Below are 17,703 nucleotides of genomic sequence, written 5' to 3'. Positions count from 1 at the left end.
CTGCCTGCGCCAAATTCCCGGCCCTGCGGCAGGTGTCCGTCGTGCTGCCTGTCTAAAAAGTCACCCTCCGCCCCCAACCCACATGGGGCTGGGCCCGCCTGTGGTAGCACCCCAAGAGCCAATGCAGCCATCTCGCCCCTGTGGCAGCACCATAGGGCTAGTGTGTTGCCTCCCCCAACTCCCAGGCTGTGTGCAGTATAGGGGTGAATGCAGCTGCTGCTAACTCAGCATGCCTATGTATGGGCCATAGGGCCTAGGTGCTCGCCCCCAGGCCTCCAGCTTGTATGTGGATCATGAGAGGTAGTTCCTACCTTCAACATCGCAGCCCAGGCTAGCACCATCACGGCTTGGGCCGTTATAGGGTGACTAGATGTCCCCATTTTATAGGAACAACGAGGAGTCTGGTGACACCTTCAAGGCTAACAGATTTATTTTGGCATAAGCTTTTGTGAGTAGAAACCCTACTTCTTCAGATGCAGATGTCTGAGTACGTATTAACATGGCTACTCTCTGATATGATTTTATAAGGACAGTCCTGATATTTGGGGCTTTTTTTTATATAGGCACCTATTATCCCCCCCCGCCCCCGTCTCGATTTTTTCCCCATTGCCCTAGGCTGTTATCACATGTATGTACTTGTAGAAACCAATAACATGTAATTCATAGCAAGCACATTGGTGTACTCTGTCAGGTACTTTTAAAGCAATGCTGTCAGCCAGCATAGGGCCGCAGCATTTAGGTTTTGGAAAGAAAAAATAGTTTTACAAACTCTATGATTCATAGAAATGTTTTTTGATTTTTTTTAAATGTAAAAACAGTGGATTTGAACAGTGCTTGCAACACGAACACTGCAGCACCAATACGGAAACTAGAAAATGAAATGGCCTTTAAAATGACACTTGAGCACTGTCCATTGTGCCATCCAACCTGAGTGGAATGTAAAAGTAAACAGCATAAGTTGTGAAAAGCCTTTAGATGTTACAAACATTTTCACTTTCAATGATCTAAGATATCAAGAACACAAAGGATATTTAATTTAAAATAAGATTTTTAATTGTTTTAAAATAATATATCAATCTGTCAGGATGTCTTTAAGTTGACAACAGATTGCCTAGCTGTCGCTAATAGCATAATAGAAAGTACAGTTATTTCACATTCCAGATACTGTTGTTCTGTTTTCTCTCTATATGTGTAACAGATAGGATATGAGAAGAGATTTTAAAAGGAAAAACTACACCACACATTTATTGGACTGGTCTTCCTGATAAATAGCATCTTGAGTGGGAACCTATCCTGGTTCTTTGTGGCAGTGTTGAGGGAATATAATGGATTCTAGCCGAGAAACTGCTAATATCTTACAAGATATATCTTTTGCGTTATTTATTTATTTTTCTTTTATTGGGCTGCTCTTTGGGTTTTTATTATCGAACTACAGGACTTACTGACTTTTTTCCACAGTTTGATTGATTCTGTCAATATGGCTAATGTCTGACCCAGACAAAACTAGTCTGTCATATTTCAAAAGCATTTAAGAGGCTAGCTTTCTCAGCATCCATTCCACACAGCAGCCAGTTTTAGAGAATCTCACTTTAAAATTTAGGTCAGGAGAGATAGTCCCTATTCATAGAATCTGAACTGACTCTAGATGCTACCAATAGGAAGATCCTACTTTGCGTATGTATGTGTGTTTCAGACTTCGACACTGGTCGCTCTGTGGAGTTGTGTGAAATGGAGATTGTGTGATTCTAGAAAATTTAAACAATACATGTAAAAAACAAATGAGTTGATCCCACATCACTGGTTCTTGATTTCCAGTTCTCTGCTGTGAGTTGTTGGCCCATCTGCCTGTGTGGGGCCTATCTCAAGCTATGAGAGTTGGTCTTAAGTTTTACAGTTCCTATCCAACCTTTCTGCCAAGGGGACCCTTTCCTAGATCTCTCATGATAGCCTGTGAGCTCCTCTCCCTGCTTATAACAAGTAATAACAATGGTTAGCACATTACATAGAAATTTCATAGTCAAAACTGTGTACAAACACTAAAATCACTTGACAGATTGCTCATGAATTTAAACTGGGTAAGTCACTCAGCCTAAAAATGATGGGGGAATCTTCAGACATTGTGATACGGTGGGGGATTGTGAACACTGAAGGACACGAAGGCCCAAGGGGAAGAGGGACAACACTGTGTGCACACTGACAGCACAGGCTACTCCAAAATGCAGCACCTCCCCAAGCGTGGAGCTGGGGTATCACCCCTTCTTGAAGTCTAGATTTTGCATATGTGAGACAATTTAAAGGAAGGGATCAAGGGTGGGGGTGTTAAATCAATAGTCAGCGAGTTTTTAAGCTTTTTCCACTGAAGTGCCCACAGCAAAACCCTGCATTTCCCAGAGAGAGAGAGACTTTAAATGACTCCTTAAAATATGATATCTGCCAATATTTGAAACCTATAAATGGACACTTAATGAGCTGGTAGCTCAGTTTAAGTACATTTTTGGATGGATGCAGTGGGAAAATAATAAATATTTCGTTAAAAAACAGAGACTCCACTATTTTCATACAGGCTTGGCCATGTGAGGTGCGGAGTGCCTCCTGCGCTGGGCTGAGAGGGCATGCTGGACCTTGTAAGATGGTGGACCAGTTGGCACATGTGAAGTGACTTCCCAAAGCGGTGGCTGTGGCTCCCTACTCAGGAGTAAGACTGAAGGTAGGTCTAGTGAAAGCAGCACCATTGCTGGGAGTGGGACCCTGCTACTGGTGCCTCTCGCCTGTTGCACTGGAAACCTGAAATCCAGCAGGGGATTTTCTGCTGGAACCGTACGATTGACCAACACAGCCAATGACTCCACCCTTCCCAGGGCTGGGGAGGCTTGGCTTCCCAGGAGGCCAGGGCACAGGCTGGAGGCATGGGGGTACCGGCGGCTGCAGCTGCTAGGACTAACCCGGAAGAGGCTGTCCCCGGGAGCCCACGTGCGGCTGCAGCGTGGCTGGGGAGCGCTGAGTAGCAGCTGCGGTCGCGTTATGGAGACGGCCCCAGCCCCGGTTCCAACTCCAGCCCTCCCCCCCTCCGGCCCGCGGGGGGTCCTACAGCAGAACCGGCAGTTCCTGGACTTTTTCTGGGACATCGCCAAGCCCCAGCAGGAGGTTCGTCTGGCTGCCACCGAGAGCCTGATCCGGTACCTGCGAGCCAGCGAGCAGGTCAGAGCGGCGAGGACTGGAGGAGGGGACCCAGGGGGCTGGGGTCGCGGTGGGAGTTTGTGGGGTGGTGGGGTGAATCCAGAGCCCTCGGGGCTGTTGTAGGCGGGAGTGGAGTCCCGGGGTGTGGTGAGGAAGGGAGGTGGGTTCAGGGTCCTAGAGATCTACTCTGTTGGGCCTGGGTGAAGGTGGGGGAGTGAAGAGAATCGGGCTATGGGGGGGCTACTGTGGTTGGAGGGTGGGTGGGTGTGCGGTGGATGTAATTGTGTCCAGGTTCTCAAATGGTTGGAGGTGGAAGGCGAGGAGGAATTGGGCCCAGCGTCCCAGGGGGCTGGTTGGGTTCTGGAGCGGGTGGAAGGGTTAAGGGAATTGGGCTTAGGCTCTCAGGAGGGTGCTGTGATTGGAGCTAGATCTCGGGCACTGTTTTGTTTGGGGTGTCTGGTGCATAATCAATCCCAGCCCTACCTTCTGTGGCTGTGAAGTAGAGAATCTGGTTACAGTGCAGTTGTTCCCTGGTCCAATCAGTATCCCTTTACCTGAGCAAACCAAGTTGCAGGGGTATATGCTTGGGCCTGGTGAATCTAAATTAGGGCAATGAGGTGGATTTTTAGAACTGGATATTCTTTGTAAATCACACTCTTGAACCCAGTTAGTGGTATGGTTCAGACAATATTTATGTATTGACTAGTAGTACATCCATATGATTTTCCTTATTGTAGGAAAGTGTTCCTAAAAGTACTGTATTTTTAAAACATAATTTTTTAGGAAGATGAGCTGAAATATACTCTAAAACGATTGATAGAAGGACTGGGAGCAACTCGAGAGGCAGCCCGTCCAGGTTTCAGTCTGGCACTAGCTCAGGTTGGTATTTTCCCAGGGGAGCGCACTCTCTATGGAATGCTGATGGGTATGTTAATAACATTCTGATAGAGCTTGGTGAAAACATGGTGCTTGTTTTTTGTTTAAGTACTTGAGAGTTGTGTTTGGTTAACCTCTGGATGCATAGGGGTCTTGAGAAGAGTTCTTGTATCTCAGAGTGAACTCTTCTAGGCCTTGTCTACACACAAAAGTTGTACTGCTTTAGCTACGCTGATAAGGTAAAGGAGTACAACTCCACCCCACGCCTACTGTGGGCATGGTGATGCTGGTTGGTATAGCTTTTCCTCATAAGGTAAGGGGAACGTGCTCTATGGCAGGACTACGATTTCCTGAACATCAATCGTACGGACCAACTAATTATATGAACTGTTTTTTGCTGCTGAACGAGAATTCAGTCCTTTAGCCAATGGACAAGCAGCTATACAGGTTGGAAAAGATGAGAGTGGGTAGCAAAGAGATGCAATTCTCCCAGAGAAAAATCAAGCGTACTGTGTACATATGTTACCATTGTTTGCATACTCTGTTATTGAATGACTAATGCATTAACTTTTCAATCGTACCCACAGTCATTTTGAGATCTTCAGTTTTATGAACTTTTGGGGTTTTCATGAACTCCTCAATCCCAAAATAGTTCATAAACCAGTTCTTCTGTACCTACATTGGGCACCTTTAGTGTGGACACTGTTGTCCTGATATCGAGATTGTACTGGTATAACTGTATTGGTTTAAAAAAAAAATCAACCCCCTTGCTGACATAGAATGGTACAAAAACTGTGTGCAGACCAGGCTTTAAAACAGGTTAGTCTCTAGAACTGATTGAAAAAACTGAAAACATTTTAAAATCAAAGCCAGCCTGCTCATGTCTGGTGCCAGTCTGTTAATACTGAAGTACCCTGCCTTCGGAACAGGTACAATATGGGCAGTGAAGACTGTTGTCTTTCATGTGCTCCCTTGCTAGTAGCTCTCTAGTCTGACCCAGAAGGACCACCTCTAGAGGTCAAAGGATATTTCGTACCCTACTATAGACACAGTTATACTTCAAAAATTGTGTGCGCGCTATGGCTGTTCCCAGCATAGCCTTGTCATTGGAAAATAAAATACAATTTAAAAAAATGGCACCTCTAACCAACATAGCTATGCGGGGAAACTTTCAACTGTAGGCCTGGTCTAAGGTTGATAGAAAGAATCAGAGAGTTCAGTTCTAGTTCTTCCTTCAGTCTATAGTTGTTGAAGGTAAATATGGATGTTAGTTGAGCATTTTGTCATGGAGTTTAATCTCTGTCTCATGTTGGTTGTGATATCCAGGTTTTGCAATTTTTTGAAGAAATTCCACTGCATGCCATCCTGCAGCAGATACAAGAAAAACACAATCTTGAGAGAGTAAAAAAGGTAGGTCTGCCTTGTGCTCATAGCAACTCCAGACAGTTGTTGTAAATCCTCTGTGTTCCTGTTACCGAAATATCGGATCTCCCTAGCTGAGAGCCAATAACAGCCTGACAGCGATAAGGAAAAGATGCTTTATTCTGCAGAAGAAAGGAGGGCCTTGCACCTTGGTACAAAGACTCTGTTCCATACAAATTTCACAAGCCTTTTATACACTTTGAGACAAAGACCCTTGCATGTTAACACTTGATTGGTAGGTGTCAAACCCCGCACTCTGTTATCTGGTTAGTAAAAACTGGTTTAAAGCAAGTTTTCTCTGCTTTGAGGAAGAAGGGAAAAGATAGTTCTGAAGTTCAGGTTACTGTGTACGTGAGGCTTCTGCTTCCCCCTACTGGCTGCTTGTAAACTGTTAAGGGGGCTACCAGTAACTTTCACATTCCTTAGTGAGTATCGATTACCTCTTCACCCTGGCTTTGGGTCCCCTTTTGAGGTAAATGATTGTATTTGTCTGGTGGAATCTGGAGTTAACCATGTTGTCACAGGACCCCGATGTGCATGCACCTCTTCCATTGAAGAGGTTTGCATGTGTGTCTTGAGGGCAGCACAGTACCTTTTGCATGGAAGCGTAGTCAAGGCTGACTCTTCCTGCCTGCTTCTGAGCAGTTTTCACCTGTGGTGGGAGCTGTTGTTGAACTTGAGATCTAACTATTTTTGCATTTTGAATTGTTGGACTACAGTGTTGATTTTGTTCTTTTTAGAAACTCTTTAGAAATGCTGCCTTTGGAAACTTTTTTGGGGTACTGTCTCTGTTCCAGTCTGGTCGTCTTGCAAAGGTAACATGAGTGTTGCTTGTTCATGAGCAATTGACCTGGTGCTGTCCCAAATGTGGAACAAGACCCAGAGAGAAGGGATGGTCCAGTGGTTATGACATTAGCCTGGGGACTTAAGAATCACAGGTTCAATTCAATTTCTTACTCTGCCATATACTTCCTGTGTGACTGTGGGCAAATTACTTAGAGTCTCTGTGCATCAGTTCCCCATTTTACAAATGGAGGTAATAGCATGTCTCTATCCCATGGGGGTGTCATAAGGATAAATACATTTCAGGTTGCAAGGTGCTCAGGTATTTTGGTGATAGGGGCCAAACAGGTACCTCAGACAGATGATACCTGCTTCTAAAATCACAAGCTTTGTTTCATTAAAATGTATTATATACAGCTGGAAATCAGAAGTGTCAAGAAAATGCAGAAAATGTATTTAAGGAACCTCCTTGCAGAAACGTTATCAAATCCAATCGTCCTGTGATGTGAAGCCTGGGGAGGGGAAGGGAAGGATGTGGAGAGAGGCCAGAAGCAATATGGTAACAGTATAAAAACTGACAATAGATGGAGGGACAGAGGAGATAGAATATCATGTGTCAGTCATACACAGAGAATGCTATATCGGGAAGATCTGACTTATGCATCAGGAAGCGATTGGGTCAGTTTATTATTAATAATAGTAAGATTCAGCATATTCATTATGGAACTATGAGCTTAACCTTGGCTGTGTAGCCTTTACTTTTTTCTTTTTTAATTTCTAGGACCAAAAGGCCCTCCTGGAGTGTGTCCGACTTCTGCAGAGCTTGGCACAGCACCATGCCCACCTCAGAGATCTCCCCAGGAAAACGCTCGTTGACATCCTCTCGGAGGTAGCTGGCATCTGAATAGCGTAACTTTTTGTTTCTGGTATTGTTTTTTCTTAGGTTGGGTCTGAACCAGCTCTACTGATGCCAAGGGAGTCTTTCCATTGACTCCATTGGGTGTTGCACCGGACACTCGGTGGTCATGGAAAAATGTCATATGGCATGTGTATAGGGAAGCTTATTGTATGTCCATAAAATTGGTGCATGGGCAACAGCAGTATAAGTCTCCATGTGTTACTCAGTGTTGGTTGCTCAGGATAAGGGTGGATATGTTTGGACTGTTGGGACTGGAGCAGAGGTAGGTCGGGAGCTAAGGATTATAGCATAAAAAGAGCGTAGAATGATTTAGATGCGTATTTCCTTGCTTCATATGGTTTCCATGGGTAGACTATGCAGACTAGCAACCTTAACTCCAAGCTAACCAAGCTTTTTATGTAAGAATGTTCTTGGTCTAGCAACTTTGATATTAGTTTTTTTTTTGTTTTCTTTTTGTATGCTTGCCATACTCCTAGTCTCTGGCAGATTCAGATACTTTGTAGGTTCTTCAACAATGGAGCTTATCTTTTTTTTTTTCAAAAGCATCTATCCAGTTTATTCCAAAATATATTAGTGTTCAAAATATTCAGCCAGGAAAATCCCATTGAGATAAACAACACCATTTTAAAATTGATTTGTATCAGTGCAAGAAATGGTACAAAAAACTCATGGCTGTATAGCACTGAAAGAGAGAAGAATCAAAATGCAGCAGGAAGTTTGCAATTACAGTCATAAAATAAAGCTCTTAGGGCAGAGACCATCTGGGCCCCATTCTTGGTTTGCCCTTTTTTTGGTTACAGCAGTAAAAAGTAAGTTTTTATAAGGTGCCAAAAATTATGCAGCCTTTGCTGCAATCGATGATGGGTCTCTAAGATATTTTTAGGTCAGAATCTGTGTCTCTTTTAAAAGCCAAGGAAAAGGGTTGATATCCCTCTTCCTATCAGATCCACCATGGCTTTTGATGTTGTGCATTCTTGTCTCTTAGGGCCTATTTTAAGCACAAACTTTTTACTCCTTTAACTTTATCAGTATAATTACACTAGTACAACTATATTGGTATAACGATGTTGTATATCAATATAGCTATTTCTGTATAGGAAGGAGCATATGCCATACTGAGCATAAAGCACATTTGTACTGCTATAACTGCATCCACTCTAGGGTATTTACAAAAAACCCACCCCCTTACCTCATATAGTTATAATATTCAATAATGGTGTGTAGAACAGGTATCACTTGCTGTGTTGCTTCTCAATTGCATTGCTGTGTAGATTCCTGAAGCTGTGTTTGAGGAAGTCCTGTTCAGCGCCTTAAAGGCTGACTTCACTTTGGCCTTCAGCACCCCGGAGCAGCTGCACCTCCTGCTCGTGGGCATACAGAAATTCCCTGGGGTTCTGAAACCCAATAAGCTGAAGATACTGCTAGGCTCATCTGCCGTCATAACCACGGAGAACATTCCCAGGTGAGCTGTAGGAGAAGGGTGCAAAGATACCAAGTCTCCAACTTCCTGAATGTAAATGAGAAACCTAATTTGGCTCTGAAGCCTAGCGGTGCTGGATGCCTGCATCTCCCATTGAATCTAATGGGAGACACGGTATGGAGTGCTGATCCCAGAAAGTGCTGATCCCAATGTTCAGATCAGTTGCTCATCTTTAGAGGCAATGGCCATGGATAACTTGTTAGTTTCCATGCAGTTGTCTGTCCACTCCAGAAGGTGGTCAGAGGAAGGGATTTTGCCTTCAGAAAGTTCTTTACCAACCAGATAGTTCAGATTTCCTAGCCTCCTCTGATTGCTTTTTCTCTCAAGGCTTGTGAAGGTTTTGAAAACTGCTGCCAGATCTGAGAAGAAGGATAGGAATCTTCCACATGTCGGGCTGGATTTGCTACGAGTGTCTGTGAAGGAAGGTGCTTTTGAACTCTTCTGGAAAGAAGCTGTGGAGAATGGGCTGCTAAAGGAAAAGTCGGGTCCTAACAGGTTTGTTTTTAAATGTCATTCATTGTTCACAATATAATCTACTGTTCTGCTTCCTATCTGAACATAAGTTCTGTTGCTGTATGGCAACTAAAACCTAACCAAAAAAAAGTGACAGATTTTTCATGAGAAATTCCCCCACGCTCCCACGCACACTTTTTCTTTGTTAATTTTTTCATCCCAGATCTAGTTGTGACAGACTTAAGGAGCAGATGTGCTCCTTGCTGCTATCTGGGAAATACTGCTTACAATATGATGTTGTTTCCTGTTCGTAATAACTGGGACAAAAAATTAGGCATATGTGACTGTGAAGACCCTGGAAACTGGCAGAGTGACTTAAGGGCAGATGTGCAACCTGAAACTACTTAAATTGACCAGATTTCAATGTGACAGTGTCCTTCTTAATGTAAGATTTGGAGGTGGACCAGATCCTGAAACTTGTGTCCAATCCCCTTTGTGTGTTACTGTGGGCTGAATTCAAATCGTCAGACCTTATGCGCACCTCTGTTGGATTTGGATTTGACACAGAACTGAAAAGTATCTTTTCCATTTCTAACACGGAAGTGGTTGAGACTGCAAGAGTTAGCTGTTTTAGCAAGCTTTCAGGGTAAGATACCAAAATATTTTAGAGAACAAAGCTCATCAGTCATCTACTGTATTGAGATTGATGCTGTTTGGAGTCAAAATCTTGTAAGATTTGTTTTTTTTGGCACTGTTTAATCTGAACCTTGGTTTGTTCACAAATCTGCTCCCTGAAACCTGACCTGAATCCAGAGCCAAACACTGTTTCCTTGGCCTATCGCTAAGGGATTTTGTTAACTTGCTGCATGCAATTTACAGGGAAAAAGAGAGACTATTTTCCAACAGGAGCTGCCCAAATCTTGTATTTTGGTGCCCGAATCAGCATCAGGATAGATGAATCAATGCTCATTTTATGCTCTGAAGTGCCGTTCTTTTACAAAATCTGCCCGCCTTAGAATGCTAGGCTGGTAGTGTCCCTGTTGTCTTAACTGCTGTCCTTTTCTTTACATCTCTGTGAAGCGCACACAGGTGCTTTTCTTTCTCTGCCCTGTCCATTTGTGTGGTATAACTACTGTGGCCTTCGCTGAGGGAATCTGTTCTCTTTTCACTCAGTTACATGTGCTACCGGTTGCTGGGCAGTTCTCTCCCACTCTTGTCTCTGGACCAGCTACAGATTGTTCTCCGAGGGGAAGTGATGCGGCACTATGGGGATCATGTGGTATCGGCTCAGGTAGGCATCCCTGTGAGGATATGATGCAACCCATGCTAAAGGCCCCATGCTCATCAAAAAATGGTATTGGCTAGGCTCTGGGCTAATGCAGTCCTGTTGCCGTTTGCTGTGGATGCAGCAGTCATTGCTCTTTCCTTTGTTGGGGCAAACTAGTGTTCCAAGCTTCCATTGCTGGTATCACAGCAGCAGCTGAAGTGGAGTTGTAGTCTGCAAGTGAGAGTAACAATGGCACCTTCTGGCTTTTTTTTCCTCTAATATCTGCAGATTTACAGTTTTAGAACATCTCGCACCCATTAGCCCTGCAAAGCCAATACAGCTGTGGGAGAGTGGACTGAATTTTCTGTTCCTCTTTGCACATCAGTAGACTTGTTTTCTAAATTCTGATCTGTCATCCTTGTACGAGGCCATGGGATTCTAAGGGTGACATGGAAGGCCTAATTTGAAGGCACAGAAATAAATGCTAATTAATTTAATCTCCAACACCTTTATTACTAGTTTGAGCCTCCATTCCCCAGTTAAATTAGCAGGGTTGGCAATTGGGGAAACTACTGCTCGGTTCTTACTTTACTCCAAGTCACCGATGCAAGCTATTGGAGGCTGGGTGCTGGTTTGATTCCCCTGTTCCTAAAAACACAACAATCCATATATGTATATTTTTTTACTTGTAAAGTGAGCACATTTGATTTTGTTTAATCAAGAGACAACAACATGAAACCCCTGTATCCCAGTGGTACTCCGCTTTCAGCGTAGAATCACATTTTAATGAAATTTTTCAGGGTGGTTCTATTGATTTTGGACAATGCTGACAGTACTGGAGTAGCTGACCAATAGAATGCAAATGTAAGCTCATTCGGTTGTGCTTTGCAGACAATATCTTTCTGAGGCATATGTCTTATGGCCAAATGGATGTGGCTGCAGATTAATCACCTGTGAAATTTACTGGCTTTCTAGTTTAGGGAAGATTCAGTCTTTAAATTTCATTACTGCTCCAGCTTCCCTCGTATCACCTTATTGATCTTGACATTTCATAAAACAATTTGTTTAATTCCCTTAGAAAAGTTGCTTTATGTGGTTGGAATGGAGTCACTGTTCTTTTCCCCTTCAAGCTTTCTCTAGACATATTTTCATTCTCCTCACAGCACAGTAGAGTGAGTGGGAATGAATGTGCGACGTAATTGAAACGCTGTGGATTGTAAAAGACCATCGGGAAAATGGGATAAATAAATGTGTCTGGTACTGCTGGGTTGAAAGTTCTAACCCTTGCAGACTGCTGTCTGTATCATTCTAGCATATATGCAGTCTGGGTCTGGGCTGTAGTGTAGATCTCAGCACCATGTGGCACTGTTTACAACACTCCTAGTCTCAAAATTTGAACCACTTGATTTACACAGCTTTCAGCAAGCTGGGAGAACAGGCCCCATTGAACATTTGTGCTGTGTTTCTACTGCAGGAAGATAAAGCAGTTCTCTCAAACTTTTTGGGCAACATTGTCAGCTGAAGGTTCTTAAGACCTCACCTATATCTGTGGTGTCTGATCTACCAGGGAGGGAGGGCTACTTGCAGTTTGAGATTAAGGTTTGGTGAAGTCCAAGATCAGTGACAGGTTAGAGCATGCAAGACTCCATTGCTGGTAGGTGAAGCAGTTGGGTCTGGTGGATTGAGCACTGGAGTGGGCTTGAGACCTGAGTTGTATTCTTGGCTTAGCCATTAGCCTCTTGGGTGACCTTGTGTAAGTCACTTCCCTTCTCTGTGCTTCAGCTTCGCCATCTATAAAATGGAGCCCCTGAGCTCATTGTCCAGCACTTTGTGCTCTAATGACATCTGAAGGGGTGAGTGGGTTGTGGGAATCTGGAGTATTGGTAATGCCCCAGTGAATGTTCAGACCCAGGATTTATTGTACCAAGTGCAAGTACAGAGCAAGGTCAGTTTTGTACAGTGACTGAGTGTGCATATTTCTCTGTCTCCCTCATGCAATAGGATGGGCCGTAACCTGCTTGCATTGACTATGTCTTTCAGCTTCCAGACCGGTTCAAGTTCGCTCCGGAGATGGAAACCTATGTTAACTCATTCCTAGAGGGCTGTGATGATCCAGAGAAGCAACTGGCAGTGATGATTGGCTTCTCCACTCTGACCAATCAAGGCTATCCGGTTGTGCCCAGCTTCTGGAAGGTGGTGAAACACTTGCAGCCTGTAGCATTGCTGAAATATGTCAACTGGCTCAAGAGGATGTTCCTTAGGCCAGATTTTGACTGCTGCTTAGATTTCACCACCAGTCGGCAAAACCAGAACCAGGAGAAAGTAAATATGTGAGTGTATTTACAGTACAAGCCCCTCCTCTTTCTCAGAGCTGTGTTGTATGCATCTTCCTGTGTTTAGCTCTGTTTTGATTTCCTGGGGGAGATGGGGGACAGCTACAACAGCTGATTACCAGCAACACTTTTAGCTGGTCCTAGGTCAGGAGCAGCTTGTGTTTTCTTTTCCTTTATCCTTATTGGGAAACCATAGAAATTTCTTATTGAGAGAACGTCTTGGGGAAAAACCGGGGGGATGAATTGTGTCTAGGTGGTCTTTATCGCTGTGCTTTCTCACTGTGCTACTACCCCAGCTGGACACTGTGTTGCTCAGTGTCTCCTTCAAACTAAGATGTAAAACTTAGGTCCTGATCAGTTGTGATACAGCACCCTTTGTGACAGTTGGAGCACTGGTCAAATGAAAGTTTGGGTAATTGTATTCTGCCTAGTTTAAATTCCAGCTGCACTCCCTCAATTTTAGATGACGTGAAGGAAAGGGACCTGTGTGTCTTAACTGTTACTGTGGTGTGGTACGCTAGTGTGATGCTTCACCCCAGACATGGGCAGAGACTTGTCAAGGGTAAAAGACACTCTGTCAGTATGTTGTATTCTCCTTGTGACTTAAGATCTTCAATCATAGGAACATGCTGGCTTTTCTTGAAGCAGTTTTTGGTGGAATGCCGAGGCTCAGTGGATTAGAATTGATTTGAGTTCATATTTGTTTATAAAGTGCCTGTATACCAACTGAAGAGCAAATGCAGGTAGCTCAGGAAATGTACCTTTCTACATGCACCTGTCACTTCTTTCTGCATATGTGTCAGTATATGCTGCATTCTAGCTGATTTCTAACTACATAAGGCCTCTGAGCTGCTGAAAGTTTATGCAGTATTCAGAGTCTCATCACCCATTGTTTCAGTGTTTTCTTATCCAGTGCAGTGTCTGAGCTTCTGTTTTATAATTGTATCCATTTGCTTATTGAAAGGACCCAGCACCGAGTGGTTCGGCTGAGAAAATGGATTATTGCCCGACTAGTCAGCATCATTGACAGTCAAGGGAAGATGGAAGAGGATTTGGTGATGGACGTTGTCAAGTGAGAAGGCTTTAAAGACTACTTAGTGCCACCCAATGGTGGGATGATTCTTGACAGAAGGCTGGAGTGGTACTAAAGCAGGGGTTGGCAGCCTTCAGAAGTGGGGTGCCGAGTCTTTATTTATTCACTCTAATTTAAGGTTTCGTGTGCCAGTAATACATTTTAACATTTTTAGAAGCTCTGTTTCTATAAGTCTATAATATAGAACTAAACTATTGTTGTATGTAAAGTAAATAAGGTTTTTAATATGTTTAAGAAGCTTAGTTTAAAATTAAATTAAAATGCAGTCCAGTGGCCAGGACTTGGGCAGTGTGAGTGCCACTGAAATTCAGCTCGCGTGCCGCCTTTGGCACGCATGCCATAGGTTGCCTACCCCTGTACTAAAGCAACTGACAGGCAGTCTTGGACCAGTCATTTAGGGTAAAATTTTCAAAAACGCCAAAATAATTTAGGAGCCTAACTCCTGTTGGTTTTCAGTAAGACTTAGATTACTTAGGCACTTCATAGATGCTTTGAAAATTATACCTCTAATCTTTTGGGCTAGAGTTTTCAAAGGTATTTGGGTGTCTATCTGCATCTTCGAGCACCTGACTACCTTTAAAAAGTTGGTCTTTGTGCCTCAATGAGTATTGTAGTAGTAAAAATGATGTTGCAGGGTGTTAATGGCCTTCTTCGAGGTACTGAGCACCCTCCTCTTCCATTAACTGCAGGTACCTGGTGGGGTCAGGTGCCTATAGAATTCATGAGACTTTATTAAAATTTGTGACGTGCTTGGAGATACTTGGATGAGAAATGCTGGATAAGCACATGCTGTTTACAATGTTGAATTGGCTTTTTATAAAGGTGGTTTTGTATAGGCCCACAGAACCCAAGTCAAATCTTCATCTGCTCTCTTCCTTTTTCCCCTCTAGGTTTTGCTTCTTCCATGCTTTCTTCGAGACCCAGAAACCAACCACTGAAATACCAGAGACGAAATCCCTCCCCTCAGTACCTCTGAATGGACAGACTCACTCAATGGCTGCAAACTTGTTTTTCAGGTATGGACTTTGCCTGCATTCATTTAGCACTGGAAGTTGATCTGTCCAGAGAAGAGCGTATTATTATTTATATTGCCCATGGGTGGGGCTTCTGGGTGCTAAGACAAGTACCCCATGATGATAGGTGCTGTACAAAACACAGAACAAAAAGATGATCTCTGCCCCCCAAAGAACTTACAATCTAAGTGCCAGGAAACAATGGGACAATATTGTCTAAATAGACAAGACAAACACAGGGTAGGGCAATGGGCAGAACACACAGGCAGAGTGAACAATGTAATGGTGGCAAACATTATGTTCATTCAAAAAAAAATTGGGGGGTGGGGAGTGTTACTTAGGACAGTGTCAGCTCAATGGGACGGGAGAGTGGGATGGGACAGGTGTAGAGTGAAACTGAGGTGAGAAGGGAGCGGGAGGGTTGGTGCCAACGGCACCAGGCAGCCAGAACATTCTGGAATTTTGACTGGAATGTCCTGAGATCCCAGCTTTGGCTGCTTCTGAGGTGTCTCTAGCTGGCCACTCTGGCATGAGGGAGAAGGCACTGCCTTGTCCTACTGCCCCCAGGCATTTGTGTGGTGTCTCCCGTGCACAGTTGTGGGTCCAGGAGGGGTGCTGGGGAGAGGGATGTGGCTGGACCTCGTCTTGCCCCCTCCCCTGCCGTACGGCAGCCCCTGCTTTGGGTACTTCTGGCCCTGTCAGGCGCATGGGAGGAGACAGGGGTTATTGCACTTCTGTTGCATTAAGTGTTGTGTGCTTGTGCATCAGTGCAGCCATAACCAAAACCCCCTTTCCTTAGAGATCTTGGGTAAAACTTCCTAGAAATGCTTAAGCTACTGCTGCTTCTTAACACAGTAACTGACTCAAATCGTATCTGTGCAGTGCTGAGGTCAGGCCAGATTGCCTTTCTCCTCCAATTTCCGTTCAGCCCCCATTACACAGCAGCACTGCTGAGGGGTGCACTATTTATGGACTCCAGAGAGGGAGGGTTAGTTATGACACTGCAAAGTCTGGCAGGGTCACGTGGCTGCTCTCTGTTTCCTGCTAGCAGTGTAATATAATTCCAGTAATCCAAATTTCCTCAATCCCAAAAACCTTGTTATCCAAATCCACAGTGTGTTCCAGATGTAGCCTGTGTTAGTTAAGATAAGTATCGGCTTATCTGACCAGCTGGTTATAGGCTGTCTCATTTGGATGAATAGGAGTGCATTGTTTTTGGGACCTGCTGATTGGTGCTCCACTGACCGTGCCTGTTCTTAAGCAAAAGAAATGGAGTATTGATCTCAGGGACATTGCTGCATCTGAGCTCTTCTGTCAGGCAATTGAGAGGCCAGGTGCTCAAGTGCCCCTCTGTTGGAGGTCAGGAGAAAGGAGGAGGTGGTGAGGGGAGCATAATGAGGGGAGCTGTCGCTTTACGAAGAATGCTGTGAAGCCTTGTGGGATCAAGGCCTTGTGGTTATAAGACACTGGACTGAAAGTTGGGAGAGCTGGGTTCAGTTCTCAGCTCTGCCACAGACTCCCTTGGTGACCTTGGGCAAGGTACTTAATCTCCCCCGTGCCCCAGTTCTCCATCTGTAAAATGGGGATCATGCTTCTTGTTCCTGTCCTGTCTAAGTAGATTGTAAGCCCTTTAGGGCAGGGTCTCCTCTGACTTTCTGTTTAGACAGCACTTAGTCTTGACTGGGGCCTTGAGATACTGCTGTAGTACAAATGGGGCTGCAGAAGAGAACTGCAGCTATGTTTTGGGCCCTGGAAGCAGAAAGCTTGCAACCTGTTGTTAAATTAAATACATCCATAGAGCTATCCAGAAAGGAATAAAATGAGTGAGCCATGTTTTGAGACCGGTTCCTCTAACTCATCCCAGCCATTGTGGTGTTGGGAATGGATGGTGGTAAATCAGGCTCAGTGGGGCACTAGTCCATAATTAGTGTGTCTCAGTGCTGTAATAATCCGGTAACTAATGAGAACGGCAGCAGTTCTCCATGTTAATGTGGCACTCTCTGCTGTCTGCTTGCCTCTCAGTTTGCTTCAGATTTTAAACTCTCTGCCCGTGCTGGGAAACACGGTTGAAGCTGCAGCCCTGAGGGAGAAGCACATCCACGGGATGACTGCAGACAGAAACCTGTGGATCTACCTCATTATCCAGTATGCCAGCGTCCTCCTGTCCCACGAGAAGCACGTCAAGGCTGTGACTCCTTTCACCGCTGAACAGAGGGCTGCTTGGGACCGGTGAGAGGCTTGGGAAGCCAGCTGAAGTCTGTTGACTAGCTGTGGGGGTGAGGAAGGGCAAGGGCAATGGCTGATGCATGCAGGAAATTGAGGTTTCTGTAGCAGAGTGCCAGAGATTTGGGGAAAATGTGCTCCATGAGTGTGTTTCCCCGGACTCTTCTCTTGGTGTCTCCAAGGCTGTGGGCTATGCCTCTGCTTTTGGGTCAGATCATCCTAGAGCAGCTCATTTGTCTAGGCTGATGGGTCCAGGTATGTAACATGAGACAATGGAAGCTGCCTGACTGAATAAACATCTCCTCCACTCTGGGTGAAGCAGCCTGTATCTGCCTGCTTTGTCTTTGCTGAGGGTGTATCCTAGATGTTAGAAGTGGATAAGCCCTGTTGGGGCACCTAGTCCAGTGACTTGGCCAGTGCAGGATAAGTTCCCTATACTGTACTATTCTTTTTATTGCTTTGTCCAGTGTGGATGAATCGTCCTAAGCAGTGCGGTTCCGTTCCTTCCCTTTGGAGACCTGTCCTCGATGTTTGTTAGTCTGTGGAATTCTGCCTGAAATCCAGGCTGTGTTTTCCCTTTAACTTCACCCCATTGCTCCTGGCTAGACTCCCTTGCACCAACTCTAACTCTTCCTCCTGCTCCTTCCTCCTTCAGATACTTGTT

The 17,703-nt window shown here is 44.5% G+C and overlaps 1 protein-coding gene across 1 annotated transcript in view; it reads left to right on the top strand.

Annotated features, from left to right (window-relative positions):
* The first annotated feature begins 50 nt into the window (after nt 1-50).
* MYBBP1A (MYB binding protein 1a) overlaps nt 51-17,703 on the top strand; it is a 76,348-nt gene continuing 58,695 nt past the window's right edge. The window contains exons 1-13 of the mRNA XM_032786961.2: nt 51-448; nt 2,564-3,198; nt 3,961-4,056; nt 5,380-5,463; nt 6,216-6,290; nt 7,040-7,147; nt 8,449-8,639; nt 8,985-9,152; nt 10,284-10,401; nt 12,418-12,707; nt 13,675-13,782; nt 14,694-14,819; nt 16,839-17,045. Of these exons, the coding sequence (XP_032642852.1) occupies nt 3,022-3,198; nt 3,961-4,056; nt 5,380-5,463; nt 6,216-6,290; nt 7,040-7,147; nt 8,449-8,639; nt 8,985-9,152; nt 10,284-10,401; nt 12,418-12,707; nt 13,675-13,782; nt 14,694-14,819; nt 16,839-17,045 (1,748 nt within the window). The 5' untranslated portion in view covers nt 51-448; nt 2,564-3,021. The remainder of the gene's footprint in view (nt 449-2,563; nt 3,199-3,960; nt 4,057-5,379; nt 5,464-6,215; nt 6,291-7,039; nt 7,148-8,448; nt 8,640-8,984; nt 9,153-10,283; nt 10,402-12,417; nt 12,708-13,674; nt 13,783-14,693; nt 14,820-16,838; nt 17,046-17,703) is intronic.

This window comes from Chelonoidis abingdonii, chromosome 20, assembly GCF_003597395.2.
Source record: "Chelonoidis abingdonii isolate Lonesome George chromosome 20, CheloAbing_2.0, whole genome shotgun sequence".
NCBI classification, from domain to species: Eukaryota; Metazoa; Chordata; order Testudines; family Testudinidae; genus Chelonoidis; species Chelonoidis abingdonii.
This window is presented reverse-complemented; position numbering and strand designations above follow the sequence as displayed.